Source organism: Phyllopteryx taeniolatus, chromosome 20 (genome assembly GCF_024500385.1).
Source record: "Phyllopteryx taeniolatus isolate TA_2022b chromosome 20, UOR_Ptae_1.2, whole genome shotgun sequence".
Lineage (NCBI taxonomy): Eukaryota > Metazoa > Chordata > Actinopteri > Syngnathiformes > Syngnathidae > Phyllopteryx > Phyllopteryx taeniolatus.
In genome coordinates, this window is record NC_084521.1 from 5656285 (window position 1) to 5671018 (window position 14734).

At 41.6% G+C, this 14734-nt stretch overlaps 1 protein-coding gene across 3 annotated transcripts; it reads left to right on the forward strand.

The window, feature by feature from the left end:
* The first annotated feature begins 132 nt into the window (after nucleotides 1-132).
* gramd1c (GRAM domain containing 1c) lies at nucleotides 133-14606 on the forward strand. Of its 3 annotated transcripts, none has more exons than XM_061758776.1 (18): nucleotides 133-308; nucleotides 1403-1721; nucleotides 2496-2619; nucleotides 2937-3037; nucleotides 3246-3341; nucleotides 3462-3542; nucleotides 8138-8250; nucleotides 9302-9440; nucleotides 9526-9673; nucleotides 9909-10052; nucleotides 10129-10247; nucleotides 10835-10977; nucleotides 11074-11177; nucleotides 11434-11637; nucleotides 12517-12583; nucleotides 12800-12919; nucleotides 12995-13100; nucleotides 14288-14606. In XM_061758776.1, exons 2-18 carry the CDS (start codon nucleotides 1626-1628, stop codon nucleotides 14354-14356), a joined length of 1974 nt encoding a protein of 657 aa, XP_061614760.1. In that variant the 5' UTR covers nucleotides 133-308; nucleotides 1403-1625; the 3' UTR covers nucleotides 14357-14606. The 3 variants fall into 3 exon arrangements, with proteins under 3 accessions (XP_061614760.1, XP_061614761.1, XP_061614763.1); XM_061758777.1 differs by having other exon boundaries at nucleotides 1613-1721; XM_061758779.1 differs by having other exon boundaries at nucleotides 136-308; nucleotides 11467-11637.
* The last annotated feature ends 128 nt before the right edge of the window (nucleotides 14607-14734 follow it).

The following is a 14734-nucleotide window of genomic DNA, read 5'->3' on the forward strand; positions in this document are numbered from 1 at the left end:
GTATTTCAAATTGCAACATGGCCTTAATCGCATGCACTCAGGGGTTTGGTGTAGCCCACCGCCCGCAGATTTGAACACCCCGCCTGTTCAAAATGGATTCTCCCACAAATGTCTTCAATGAGCAGTCATTCATTCAAGCGGCGACGACTACACCTTTAAACGTACGAGATACACCTGCAGCCTAAACAAAACACGCGAATAAAACCCCACAGGGGCAAGCGTTTCCACCAAACAAAGCAAATAAGACTATTTTAAGCCGGGTGTGTCAATCTGGTCACGCCATTCTGGGTCCTGTCCGCGTCAGGCAGGTAGGTTGTCATTTTATCACTTTGATCACTTTTTGTCGAGTTGTGACGGTGCTTTTAATGATCCCCCACCCTCGCGGTTTTGAGGGAGTTAAGATCCGCGTGGGGTGATAACTGGCGTCTTTCAACATGAAGCCTGATAAAAGATGTTACCTTGTCATTCCTTTCCACGGGGGAAAACAAGCGTTGGTCTAAAATGCCGTATCTGTTTCAAAAAAAAAAAATGCGACACTAACCACCCACTGAGAACACTATTCAAAACTCATTTTTTAAAACTTCCAATTTCTGTCCAATCGACAATATGTTCATTCAGTATGCCAAATATTTTATAAAACTTGATAAGTTAAATTTTAGATAGACCCCCCGCCCCCCCCCCAAAAATAACTTTATTTAAAAATAGCAATTTACATACACCAAACTATGTTATACGAGATATTTAATAAATGTAATAAAATTCGATAGAAACTATATTAATTAATAGAATGAATTTCCAATATCTAAAAAAAGGACAATAAAAAAAAAATACAAGCTAGTGAAGTACTGCACAGGGGATCCTCGGTTTCACGGTGGACCTCGTGTGCGATGTAGCGCACAGTTGTACGGAAATCGGAACGAGTCGTGATCAGCTATCACTAATGAAGTCGCAGTCATAAATTACATTTTTGTATGAAAAAAACATTTGCAGACCATAAATGTAAACTGGGTTTCAGCGAATAATGGAGGATATTTAAAAAAATAAAAATAAATCACGAATTGGTAAACTCAGTGACTATTTTTATTACATCAACAGTGTTACTTTGGGGGCATCAGGTGGGACCTTGGTGCCAAGGAACTGTTGAAGTGAGTTGAGGAGCTTAATTTGGACAGAAATAGTCCTTTGCTGCCATCTTGTGGTGTCTACAGCTGACTAACGTACAGAAATATATTCCAGACTTACTCGTGGTCGCTTTACCACAGCACAATCTGATGGATGTGATGGGGCACTCCCACGCTTGCCCCAAATGCAAAATGCTTGAAAGTGTAAAGTTTTACAGTCAGTGTGTGTGTGTGTGTGTGTGTGTGTTTGTGTGTGTTTGTGTTTGTATTTTTCCATGCAGTTAAACCAGTTGGACTGCAGTTCTAATGAGTTCCCTCAGGGCCCTGCGAGATGTTTGACGACGTTCGCTTTAGAACTCATTAGACAGAAGTGTCCAAGTCTTCCGCATTGAACACCAGCGGAGCGCTCACTGTGTCAAAACAAAAAGTTCTTACGACTAATAGGATCACACACAAAAAAAGTTGTTTGTTTCTTTTTTGTATACGCACAGTGTGCTAGAACAGATGGACCAGGTATCAAACGGGCCTGGCGTCGGCGATGACGTCACGGAAGAGATCGTGTCGCAGATGGAGGATAAGGACTCTGACGAAGAAGGAGAGGTAACGATGAAAACGAGCACGGGCAAATATTGTAGAGTAAAACTGGAGAAATGTTATGACATAAAGGGGATATAGTATGGAACATGTTTTTATAGGGAACATAGTAGTCTGTAATACTATACTTTTATAAAAAGAGAGTAATATAATCAAATCAAATGTAAAGAATTGAACAGTTTGTGCATGATGATTTAATGCTGCAATCCAATTCGATGTGCTGCTCCTTCTGGTGTGCCCACCTTGGCCACCAGGAGGTGGTATAATACGGTATATGTCATGCACGCACAAAGACTGAAGATGTTCATTTATCATATGCGCAGTCCGAACAACAGTAGTGATGAGCAATGAAAACAAAAGAAGAATAGACTTCTACTACTACTCCTTAATAAGTTGCTGTGATATTAATCATTTTTCATACAGGATAAAGAAATACGCCTGTGATTATTGTTATATTATCTGTCTAAATGTGTTACTCCAACGTTTGTGTTAATATATCTGTTGCTTGTAAAACAGTCACTATTGATGCTAGCTGTTAGCAAGTCAATGGCGTTTTGCATTGGGCTAGGTGAACATTTCCAAGACAAAGCTATGTTGTTTTAAATACGCTGGTAATTCTCTTTGTTTTATGTCCAGTATGACAGTGAACTTCAACTGGGATTGGCATTAAACAGCTTGTAGCCTCTTTTTTTTTTGATAAAATGTTAAATATTTCATGACTTGCTGTATACTAATTGAAAGGGAAAATAATGCAAAATATGTCTCATTTCTGTCTTTCAGAGCTCGGACAACCAGACAAACTGTATCAGCTTGCTTGCATCCCCCGTGTCCACCTACAAACAGAGGCGTGACGAGTTCCGGAGGTTGTTCAAAGACCTGGCGAACTCGGACAGACTCCTGCTTGGTAAGTTGCAACAGAGGAAGAATCACTTATTTTCACTATCTATAAATAAATAAAAAAAAAAAAAAGATTCTTTCTTTTGAAGTTGATGGAAATTAATACGTGGGGGAAAAAAGCTTGTTTAGTATCGGCAGAAATACAGCAAATTCCACGAGAACAAAACAAACGCAAATGATGCTATTTGCTTTTTCAATAAGGGAAAGGGGTGGGAACGATTAAAATTGGAAGTCAAATTTCTGTAAGGCCATATTGCCCAGCCAACACACATTAAGCACAATATGATTTTTTTATGTTGTGTGTGTGTGTGTGTGTTCTCTTAGACTACTCGTGTGCTCTCCAGCGAGACATCCTCATGCAGGGACGCCTCTACCTCACCCACAACTATCTGTGTTTCTACAGCAATGTCTTCCGCGGCACTAAGGTAATAAGACGCAAGGGTAGGGCCGACTTGTGATGCAGTATTTTCACAAACATTGAGTTGCTGGAGGTTGGGTCTCACTGTAAGTGAGTGAATTTAGCCAGGGAAAACGTGAGGCCGACTGTCCAGAGACCCAACTATTGGATACGAGCAATTCAAATGGCAATTTTACATATGTCCCCTTAAAGGAGTTCCCTGATTGTGTCTGTAGATTAGCCTGGCCCTCAAAGACATCAGCCACATGAGCAGGGAGAAAATGGCACGGCTAATACCCAACGCCATCCAGATCTGCACCAGCAAGGAGAAGGTGCGACTATCTTGATCTCAATCATTCCAGAGAGACCTGACACAAACATATCTTGCCCAAGATCAGTGATTTGTCTTTCGATTTACACCCACCCTTTCCCTCCCGCACACCCACACGCAGCTTTTCTTCACTTCCTTCTCGGTGAGAGAGAAAATTTTCAACTGCGTTTTCCGCTTGTGGCAGAATGCGCTGCTGGACAAGGTAAAACCTACTCCGTCATGCTCAGGCTTTATTTAGGATCTCCACCAAAGAGGTCACGTGCTCACTGTACTTATGCCGCTTCTCCACTGCACCGCTATCTGAATGTTTTGTTTTTTTACTTGAAAATTTTACACGTGGGAAACAATGAGGTGAAGGGTGAAATCGTTTTTTTTTTTTTTTTCTTTATAGATAGTGAAAATAAGTGCTTCTTCCTCTGTTGCAACTTACCAGCATTTTATCCGAGAGGAGATTGAGGGCAGCAACTAAAGAGGCAGATGCAGCAAAGCAGAGATCGCTGAGTATAATATACCTGGCTAGGCTAATTTTGGCATGTGTTTATTTTTGTCATTAAAATCGTCGTAACTTCCCCATAGTCGTTTACGTCAGCCATTTTGTGCTACCTGCTTTTGCCAATTGAACGGCATCAACGGTAAGTAGAGGGCAGAATAGTTCAAACACAACATTTGGTGATGGATTTAGGATTTTCTTTCCACATTTCTGTTGAAAACGGATTCATCTCAAATTTCTATGTAATAAATCTCAATTGGGCACGGACCTTGGTTTTACAAGCACAGTTCGGCGCACGTTAAGGGAACAAAATGCAAAAACGTATAACTTCTGCTTTTCTTTTGCATTAACGGCAACAGATTTAATGACATTTCAAATGAAGTAACAAAGCAAAACAATGTAGGACCACAGGGTCTTTATTTGTAATTAATCGTATTAAGTAAAATTCTAAACTCGGATATGCAGTACACATATCCAGCATTTTTTGGTTTGGTTGTTTCTTTTCCTTGTCGTCTGTACTTTTCCCCCCCCTTTTTTTTCTCATGTGACTTTACCCCCGGCCGATATAACCAGCGGCACTTATCTTATCTGCCCAAAGTCCGAATGAGAGCGTTCCAGCTGGAGTCTCGCTGGTTTTGAGGTTAGCAATGTTTTTGCGCACAGCAGCACGAGGGGACAAATATAAGTTCCATTAAAAACATTTAACCCACAAATTCTCATAACACAGGGGTCTTCTCTTTGCGATGTAAGAGTATGTGGTTACGTGACGCAAGAAGGCCTACTCGGTTATTGCCATATTGGTGTACCTAATACAGTGACTCCTATACATTTAAATGTATTGATTCTGCCACAGATGACAGTGTATGTCGTCATGTGATGGAGCAGCAGGAACCGAGTCCACATGGGTGTGTGTATGTTTGTGTCAGTGGGGATTTGGAGGCACAAAAACACCCCCGTATAAAGTTCATTGACCTCAGGTGTTTCAACGAAGTGCTGTGGGGCGGGGTCTCATTCCCATAATGATGATGCACAAATACATGGGGGACTCTTGAGGCCCTTTAAATAGTGATACGTTTTTTAAATGTTTTTGTCGCGGCAGAAAATATTTTTGACATTAATTAAAAAAAAAATAATAATAATTTTTTTTAAAGTGAAGCAAGTGAAGTAGGCGGAGCGTCTCCACTTCCGGGAAGTAAGAGCAAGTTTTTTTTTTTTTTTTTTTCTTCGTTCTTCTCTCCCACACCTCACACTTTGACCGCCCGTTGAGCAGCCGGCCGCAGGGAAAATGACCTCCAGCAAGTAAGCCTATTTTTTGTTTGTTTGTTTTTAAAGAAAAAAAACAAAACGTCGTTGAACTATTTTGTTGTGAATGCGCGGAGACGAGCGTTCACGCTAATGTGCTTTGACATGTACTCGGGTTGCGTTTAAGTTCAACTCCTACTGAGTGACTTTTGAGTGTTGACAGTTGACACTGTTGCTTTTTGGATCAAAACGTGTGCAAATGCCGAGAGACAAGCATTAACGCTAATTTTTTGGGGGAATGCTAAGAGATAAATGATGACACAATTGTGTTATATGGTGCCTAAAAATCAATGTTAAATGCGGAGAGACAAATGGTCAATCACACTTTTGATATTACATAGCAAAAATGTATTTTATTAATGGTGAACGAAATCTCACCGATATAGTATGGATGATTTAAAAAGTCTGACTGCTGATAGGAATCAGAATCATCTTTATTTGCCAAGTATGTCAAAAACACACAAGGAATTTGTCTCCGGTAGTTGGAGCCACTCAACAATAGTCCAGTGCAATGACCATTTTGCAAAGGTATGCAGTTTAAAGTGTCTAGTAGTACGATAATCTGGGACAGTGTCAATTGTGCAAATGGTGCTTCTCAAGCACGAGTGGCCAGTAGTGGTCAACAACAGAAATGCAAATAGTGCAGCGTGGCGAGACTACTACAGTGAGTGCACGAGTAATGTACAACCCCAATTCCAATGATGTTGTGTTAAACATGCATAAAAACAGAATACAATGGTTTGCAAATCATGTTCAACCTTTATTTAATTGAATACATTACAAAGACAAGATATTTAATGTTCAAACTGATAAACTTGATTGTTTTTTGCAAATAATCATTAACTTAGAATGTTATGGCTGCAACACGTTCCAAAAAATCTGGGACAGGTGGCAAAAAAGACAGAGAAAGTTGAGGAATGCTCATCAAACACCTGTTTGGAACATTCCACAGGTGAACAGGCTAATTGGGAACAGGTGGGTGCCATGATTGGGTTTAAAAGGAGCTTCCCTGAATAGCTCAGTCATTCACAAGCAAAGGTGGGGCGAGGTTCACCTCTTTGTGAACCAGTGTGTGAGAAAATAGTCGAACAGTTTAAGGACGATGTTCCTCAATGTACAATTGCAAGGAATTTAGGGATTCCTCATCTACGGTCCATAATATCATCAAAAGGTTCAGAGAATCTGGAGAAATCGCTGCATGTAAGCGGCAAGGCCAAAAACCAACATTGAACGCCCGTGACCTTCGGTCCCTCAGGAGGCACTGCATCAAAAACCGACATCGATGTGTAAAGGATATCACCACATGGGCTCAGGAACACTTCATAAAACCAATGTCAGTAAATACAGTTCGGCGCTACATCTGTAAGTGCAACTTGAAACTCTACTATGCAAAGCAAAATCCATCTAGCAACACCACCCAGAAACGCCGCCGGCTTCTCTGGGCCTGAGCTCATCTAAGATGGACTGATGCAAAGTGGAAAAGTGTTCTGTGGTCCGACGAGTCCACATTTCAAATTGTTTTTGGAAATTGTGGACGTCAAAAAGGAAAAGAACCATCCGGACTGTTATGGACGCAAAGTTCAAAAGCCAGCATCTGTGATGGTATGCGGCTGTGTTAGTGCCAATGGCATTATGGGTGCATTATGAAGCGTAAAATATGACAACGTAGACCCCGGACTGTTGAACAGCTGAAGCTGTACATCAAGCAAGAATGGGAAAGAATTCCACCTACAAAGCTTCAACAATTGGTGTCCTCAGTTCCCAAACGTTTATCGAATGTTGTTAAAAGAAACACAGTGGTAAACATGAGCCTGTCCCAGCTTTTTTGGAACGTGTTGCAGCCATAAGATTCTAAGTTAATGATTATTTGCTAAAAACAATCAAGTTTATCAGTTTGAACATTAAATATCTTGTCTTTGTAGTGTATTCAATTAGATATAGGTTGAACATGATTTGCAAATCATTGTATTCTGTTTTTATTCGTCTAACAAAATGTCCCAACTTCATTGGAATCGGGGTTGTATAATTGGCCCAACAGAAATGGGACAACAAACTCAAGACAAAAAATTGGCAGCATGCTGCAATGGAATTGTAAGATAACTGTGTAAGAAGTTAATGGCACGAGGGAAGAAGCTGTTGGAATGAAATGATCATTCAATAGTAGACTGTGCTATTGAGAACAACAGTTACGCTCCCCTATAATGTAATTTGGCCTCCAGAAGTGTGAACGCTAACCACAAATGGTTTGTTGTCTAAAATGTATTGGGTGAATGCGGAGAGGCAAGCCTGTCCAACCACTCTCATGCAAAGAGACAGACATTTACAGTCATGCCATTGTGCCTCAAAAATCCCACTTTTGCTTTTACACGTCCAGAATGCATTGTGTGAATTCTGAGAGATGTCTTAAAATTTGATGAAGAACAAAATTGCTAAATGCTTAAAATTGAAGTCATTATTTTTTTTTCTGGTGTTAGTGCTGAGGGAGGAAAATTCACAATATCACGCTGGTCAAAAATGATGTACTCTGAGAGATTGTGTTAATGTTGAGAGTTGTGTTGCGTACAAAAAACATTGTGTCAATGCTGAAATGCAAACATTCACACCAATGCAATTGTGCATCTAAAAAAGAAATGTTGAGTAATCAATCATGATTGCTGTCATGTATGAACATGTCTTAGCATAATGGCGTTCTGATTCAACAATGCTGAAAAATAGGCGTATTCACCGTTTACCGGCTGTAGGAATTACTGTTCAAATACTGTAATCCCTAGTTAATACTACCATTGGGATTGTTATATGCCGTGTTGAATTAACCAGTGTTTCCTCTGATTACCTGCTGCTGGTCTCCATTGGAGACCATGTACTACACAATGTAACTCAATGTACAATGTACTACACAATGTTATTCATACTCCTACACAAAGGTTTCTTGGTTACCCAGAGCTCACTTTCTACTTCATGCCGCCTTTCAAAACGATGACTAAAAGACTTTCCTTCACTCTCAGGTGCTGACCAATGCAGAAGTTTGGCAGATGGTCAGGCAGGACTGTGGCAATGGCCTGAGCCATGAGGAGATGGAGAGCACACTGTCGCCTGCGGAATTCAGCATGACGAGCAGGTGAGTGCATTCTCTCCTTCAAAAAAACTAATTGCTTTGTTTTCCTAACAACTTTTCACAGTAACAAATTAGTGATAGTCAATGGCGCGTTCCGACTTGTGTACAAATTAGGGTCGGAACTCCGTCGTAAACTGAAAACTGGAATAGACGCCACAGCCCAATTAAACTGTGAGTGAGTCTGGCGTTGTCAAGATACCGAAATTCTGACTTCGCTACTGTAAAGTTCCTGGACGCTGGTGCTGAAACGGCAAAAAACTAAGACGTCAGTAAAAGCAGTCGACTCTTCTGGACTGTTGTTGTGCGGGGCCACGGAGGCTGAATAAAGTAAGCTATAGTCTACTGTAAATATTTAGCAGGAGTGGCAAACTGTTCACAATCATCCAAACTGTGCAGAACACAACATCCACCCATCCATCCATTTACAACAACGCTTTTCCTGGTTAGGGTCGCAAGGCGCCGGAGCCTATCCCAGCGGACTTCGGGCGAAAGGCGGACTACACCCTGAACTGGTCGCCAGTCAGTCGCAGGGCACATATAGACACGGACAACCATTCATACTCACATTCACACCGGCACAGTGGGAACACAGTGGGAACTGAACCCACGATGCCCGTACCAAAGTCAGGCGAGTGTACCACTACACCACCAGTGACTCAGAACACAACAGTGTCTTTGATTCAGACAACACCAAATGTATCCAAATCTGTCTACAGGCTGTTTTCAAAACTATTTTTGTGTAAACATCTGAATTTCGAAAGAATCCTGGAATGTGGTAACATTGCATGTATAAAAATGACTAAAAACACAATTGAATAATGAAATTAAATGGCAATAATTGCAAACAATAAGTATAAACAAAGGTAAAAAGTAACATTTAAACTACCGGTAATGAAAAAATCCAGGCGCATTAAACATTTGCAATTTCTTTTTCATGATCTGTCCACGACCCGCAGCACGGTGGACTGGTGCTTAGCACGTCTGCCTCACAGCTCTTCTTGGGTTTGAGCATTCCTTTGAGTTAATTGTGATTGTTATGACTGTCTGTCTGCAGCCTGAGTGCGAGGCCCGGCGGCGGCTACTTGGGAAGGTTGGAGCGGACGCCTTCCATTCACCTTCCTGGACTGGAGCTGCCATCCCTAGAAACAGAAGAATTCTTCTCCGCCACCGGCTTGATGAAGTCTGGCGTCGAGGTAGTCGAGCAACAATACTCCTCGATGGTGTGATATCGCAGGACAAACATCGTTTCCGCTAACGTTTTGCGCCGTTGTCGAGCAGGAGGAGCGCCGCAACTCCCTGCTTCCGCGCCACAGTCCTGTTCCATCTTCGGACTCCCTGGCACAGGAACGATTGCCCGGCCTTTCCTCACCTTCCCAGAAAGAGGGTGGTGTTACTCAGGATAGCGGATCAGAGAGCCTAGAAGAAGGTGAGGGAGATGCAAATGAATAACTTACTGACGCTGTTATAGCCAGGGTGGGCAAACGATTGTGCCACATTTGATTTAAAAAAAAATTAAAATAGTTCATATTTTTTTCCCGTTTTCTTCTTTTTGTCAAACTAGAAACAGATGGAAATCAAAGTCCTTTATTCACAAAAACGCTGGTCAATGTCATTTCATACTGTTTACATTTGTGGTTAAATAACTTTCTGTCCTATCCTAGCCGAGGAGCGAATTGGCCTGCCGCAGGAGCAGGGTCGCCTGTACCTCAACAGGGTCTTCCACGTGAGCGCCAGCCGAATGTTTGACCTGCTCTTCACCGATTCCCCTTTCATCCGCCGCTTCATGAATGTGCGCAAGATAACCAGTGAGTGTTCTACCTCGCCACTGTTCCCCAAACCGATGTTGTGCTCCCAGCTTCGCAAAATCGCTGTCATTTCCAGATCCGAGCTTTCCGGCGTGGCAGAAAGACCCCACGGGGGACATGAAGAGGAGCCTGAACTACACCATAACCATTAGTAACCCTCTGATTGGCAAATTCTCCACCGCGACAGAGAACCAGGTATGTTTACGTTGGGAGTCGCACGACTTTTTTTAAGCAGACGACGTGATGAAAGTTGAGTTGATGTCAGCTTATCGCTGAAGTCTTTGATATTTTTTGGGATGTTTTGTAGTGTGGGCTATGCTTTTATTTAAAGTCCTGACTTAACCGGCCGGCTACAGGACGTTTACGCCGATGATGCCCGACGGTTGAGTGTCGGTGGGTTGCCTGCGGTTGTGAATAGTGCGAGGGTGCTGGCGTGTACATTTCCGCATTCACAACTTGTAAAAAATCCAATTGTCAACAACGTGAGCTCCATCCTTTGTTAGCTTTAGATTTTTAATAGCCACTGAGTAGAACAATCAGAGATTCCGCTATCAACCCAAGCTAAACGTAGCTCCTCCCCGGCATACGAACATCTTAAAAAATAGAGATGAATCACTTCAACATAACTTCCTTGACACCAATTACTACTTTCGTACTAGCCATGGCTTTGGCAGTATTTTATGGCATTTAAGGGTATTAACGAGTACAAAAATATGCCTGAAAACCACGAATAGGTGGATTGTTCCAGCATTGGTTGACTAACGGTTCCGTTCATTTGTCAGACGCTGTACAAAGAGTCTCGGGACGCTGAGTATTACCTGGTGGACTCGGAGGTGTACACGCACGACGTCCCCTACCACGACTACTTCTACACGCAGAATCGCTACTACATCAAAAGTCACACCAAGCGCAAGTGTCGACTCAAGTAATAGTTTTTAAGATCACGCGTCCAAATGTGCGTGCGTGTGTGTGATTGATTGTAAGACATTTTGGAACCCGCGTGTGTCTGTTGTGCTGCTAGGGTTTACACTGACGTGAAGTACAAGAAGCAACCATGGAGCCTGGCTAAGTCCTTCATCACCAAGAACTCTTGGAGCGGCATTGAAGATTATTTCAGACAACTGGGTGAGTCAAACCTGCATTATTAATCACTCTTTTTCTTCAAATTGTGCGTCATCTTAACCGGTGAATACTAGACTGTGACTACAATATTATTACTTTGTATTTTTTTGTTTTGTCATGAAGGGAATTGTTGCGCAATTAAGTGAATCTATTTTGTTTTTACTTTATTCTATTTGCATTTTTTTAAACACATTTTCATCTCTTCCGTACATTTTCGTTGCTCATTCATGTATTTTTGTTTTGTTTTAATGTCTTGAAGGCAATTATTGTTGTGAAATGCATTCGTATCCAGAGGCAGAACTTCTGGAGGAGGAGGCCGAGATCAACCAGGGAGCGGCGGAATCCGGCAAAGTAGGCGGGCTGCGGCGGAGGCGGCGGACGTACAGTCGGACAATGCTGGAGCACATGAAGCCTAAAAAGCATTTCGGCCAACCGCCCGACGAGCACAGAGACGGCAAAATGGGTACGACATATCATTGTGATGTCATTATTCTTTTTGTGTTGTTTAAAATGTCAGTGGAACGAAAGACACTTCATTAGGTACGCTTAGAGTTCTATCAGAAATTCTGCCTTTGAAAAGATGATGCTCAGCACCGTATTTCCGCCAATAACTTCCCCTACCACGACGACGACTTGCGACGCTTATTAGAAGCTCATCTGTGTAGTCAACAATACCCAATGCAGCTCTGCTTACCCTTTGGCTCTGACATGACTGTTTCAGACAGTGGGGTCTGGCTGTTGCCTGAAAATAGCAGGTCTTGGCTCAACCTAGCTGCCAAGTCATGGGTGGAGAAACTTGATGAGAGGGCACTTATGTAAATTAGGCAAACTGTTGTCAAAATTCAGAATGACTCTCTCACAGACATATTTTCAGGGAAACTTATGCAAGCAATTTAGTAGGCAACTTTCCATAGTATGAAAGATAGTTACACTTCGCCATTTCTTTTCTGCCTCCGAGTTGAGATTTTTTTTTTCTTCTTCTCCAAAGCGGATGACTTATCTATTAGAGCAGTGTTTCCTAACCTTTATTGAACCAAGATACATATTTTACATACGGCACACCACCAAACAACAATGTCACAAAGTATATATACTGATGATCTCATCTAAAAATTAACTGGAACTACTGGATTAGCGGGACAGCCACTATTTGAGCCCCCCCTTGCAGTACAATGCAATCTCCCGTGTTAAGTCTCAACCTGCAGTATTGATGAGTGCACAAAATGGAGTCGCCGAGGTTTTTGACGTGATTGAACACGTTGACGCACCGCACTTTCAGCACTGTTTGTAATTATTTTTCAGTCTGTCGTCGGTTGAGCTTCTTTTTGTTCTTGTCGTTCAGGCCCGGCGGAGACGAGCAGCCCGTACAGATGGAACATCTCGGCCATCGTGGTGGCAATAAGTGTGATGTAAGACCACGCACTGAGCACTGATTGCAATTGTTCCTGTATTGCGTTTCCTCTACTTGTAATTGCTGCTGCAAATTGGGACATGTGTGCGCGCGCACACATAGCTTAAAAAGTGGCTCTGGACCTTCCCCCAGCCAAGCTTTCAAGTCACGGGCAGAGAAGCACGGCAGTAGAGGTAGAAAAATTGCGGTTTTTACAGGCGCTTTTTCGTTTCAGTCTGCTGATTCTGATGGTGCTAAATGTGGGCTTGTTCTACAAGTTGTGGGCCATGGAGGACGTGGCCCACCGCATGTATCTGACCACAAAGCATCGCCTTAGGGAGAGGAACGAAGCCAGGTTTGCGCCGCTGTTACTCCGCAAATGACTGTACGTTTTCCATGTTGTCGTTATACTGCTGTGTGTCATAAACAGTATGGCCCCCGAGTACCCTTCCGGACAGGGTTCACCATTCAAGAGCAGAGAGGAGGCGCAGCTGCTCAGAACTGTACTGCAGGACTCCATCAATCTTTTAGCGCAGGTAGCTACACTTTGTAATGCAAGGTCATCCCCACATACAATAGGGCCTTGACTGATGTTTTTAATTGGTTTCGTGGCCGCACTCATAATTAATTCATTCATTCCAGCCTCTCCCCCCAAAACACAAACATTTTTGTAACACGTTTTTTAAAATACGAAAAATAGGGCGATATAAACTGCAGTAATATTAGTCTTTAGTTTTTTTTTAAAACTGAGAATAAAGAATATATGGCTGTGGGTCTTGTTATATTGTCTGTGTTGCTGCACTGTTTGTGTTCAGATATGTTGCTTAATGTGTTATAACACATCAAAGCTATCTATTGGCTTGTAATTCACTTTATTTTGTGTCGTTTGAAAGTAAGCTTAAATTTCAATTAAACAGCTCGAAGCCTCTTTTTCGAAGAAGTGCTCACTATCTCCATAACTGCTTCTTGTCGTGAAGTGAGTTCAGTTCACTGCTGCCATCTAGCGCTCATTTTCTAAAACCTTTACACACAAGTCAAAGCAAACAATTGGCCGAGTGGTGGCCTATATCTCGGCAAACTCGTAAGTCGGGTCAATTGTAAGTCAAGGTAGCACTGTACTAAGGTATTTTTCAATATTTTTTCCACATTGCCCGCTACCCCCCTACTGTAATGCCAGTTGAGCCAAGCAGACGCCTCAAAAAAGTCCCAGAAAAGGCAGAAAAAAATTCAAATTGCTAACTCTCGGACTATTAGCGCAACAATGAAATGGGGAAAAAATATTACAAGGCATTATGAAAATAAAACTTTAATTTTACAAGAACTGGCTTGTGGGTTTACAGCTAATGAATGATGAAAAACATGATTTTAATAGTTATGAACATGAAGCAGAAGTATTGTAATATTACAAGGAAAAAGTCAGTTTTACTATTTAAAAAAAAAAAAAAAAAAAAATTACATGAAAAAAAAAATGGCGTTTGGTAATTTTTGGGAGAAAAAATATTCTGAATTTTCAGATTTCTTTTTACTTATCCTAGGCGAAAAATCTAAGTCTTGAAAAAAAAGTAATAAGTTGTAATTTCATGAAGTTTGGCAATTTTAGTAGGCATCTTTCCTGATTTTTTTGATCAAGCAGAAGCGTTTTGGAAATATATGTAATGTATATCATATGTATATTCTATGAACGTAGTTAGATGATTAAAATACGTCACTTCTCTCTTCACAGCTCCGCCACTCTCTGATGCTGCTCCAGCAGAACTTTGCGTTGGCCAATCATACGGCGGTTTCACAGTGACGCATGCCGGGTGTTTCTCATCGTCACCATGTTTTTATTATCGACTGACCTCTTGAAATGTGCCTTTTGTTTGAGTCTCATGCAACACCAAATGTAAATATTATTTTTATGCGCAGAAAAGTGAATCATTATTTAACAGTGTCTTTTGTTTACAAGTTTGCACATTTTTAATTTTTTGCACAAGGGATTTGAGCCCGCGATGTGTTTTTTACAAATTTCTTGAAATAAATCTGATCATATTTTTACCCTACGGTTTTGTTGAAGGTGTCACTGTACTTTGCATGTCGTAAATGCACGTTTGCTAATCACTGTAAATGTTCAGTTTTATGTTTACATTTTTGCCTTCACTATTCTATTTTGTGCCCTGCGATTGGCCGG

Bases quoted from the DNA above. Each gene is read 5' to 3' on its own strand.
- gramd1c (XM_061758776.1), top strand. From the start codon at position 1,626: ATGGACCAGGTATCAAACGGGCCTGGCGTCGGCGATGACGTCACGGAA. The intron at 3,038-3,245 runs GTAATAAGACGC...TTGTGTCTGTAG, and splicing joins ATGTCTTCCGCGGCACTAAG to ATTAGCCTGGCCCTCAAAGA. The intron at 10,053-10,128 runs GTGAGTGTTCTA...TGTCATTTCCAG, and splicing joins GAATGTGCGCAAGATAACCA to ATCCGAGCTTTCCGGCGTGG.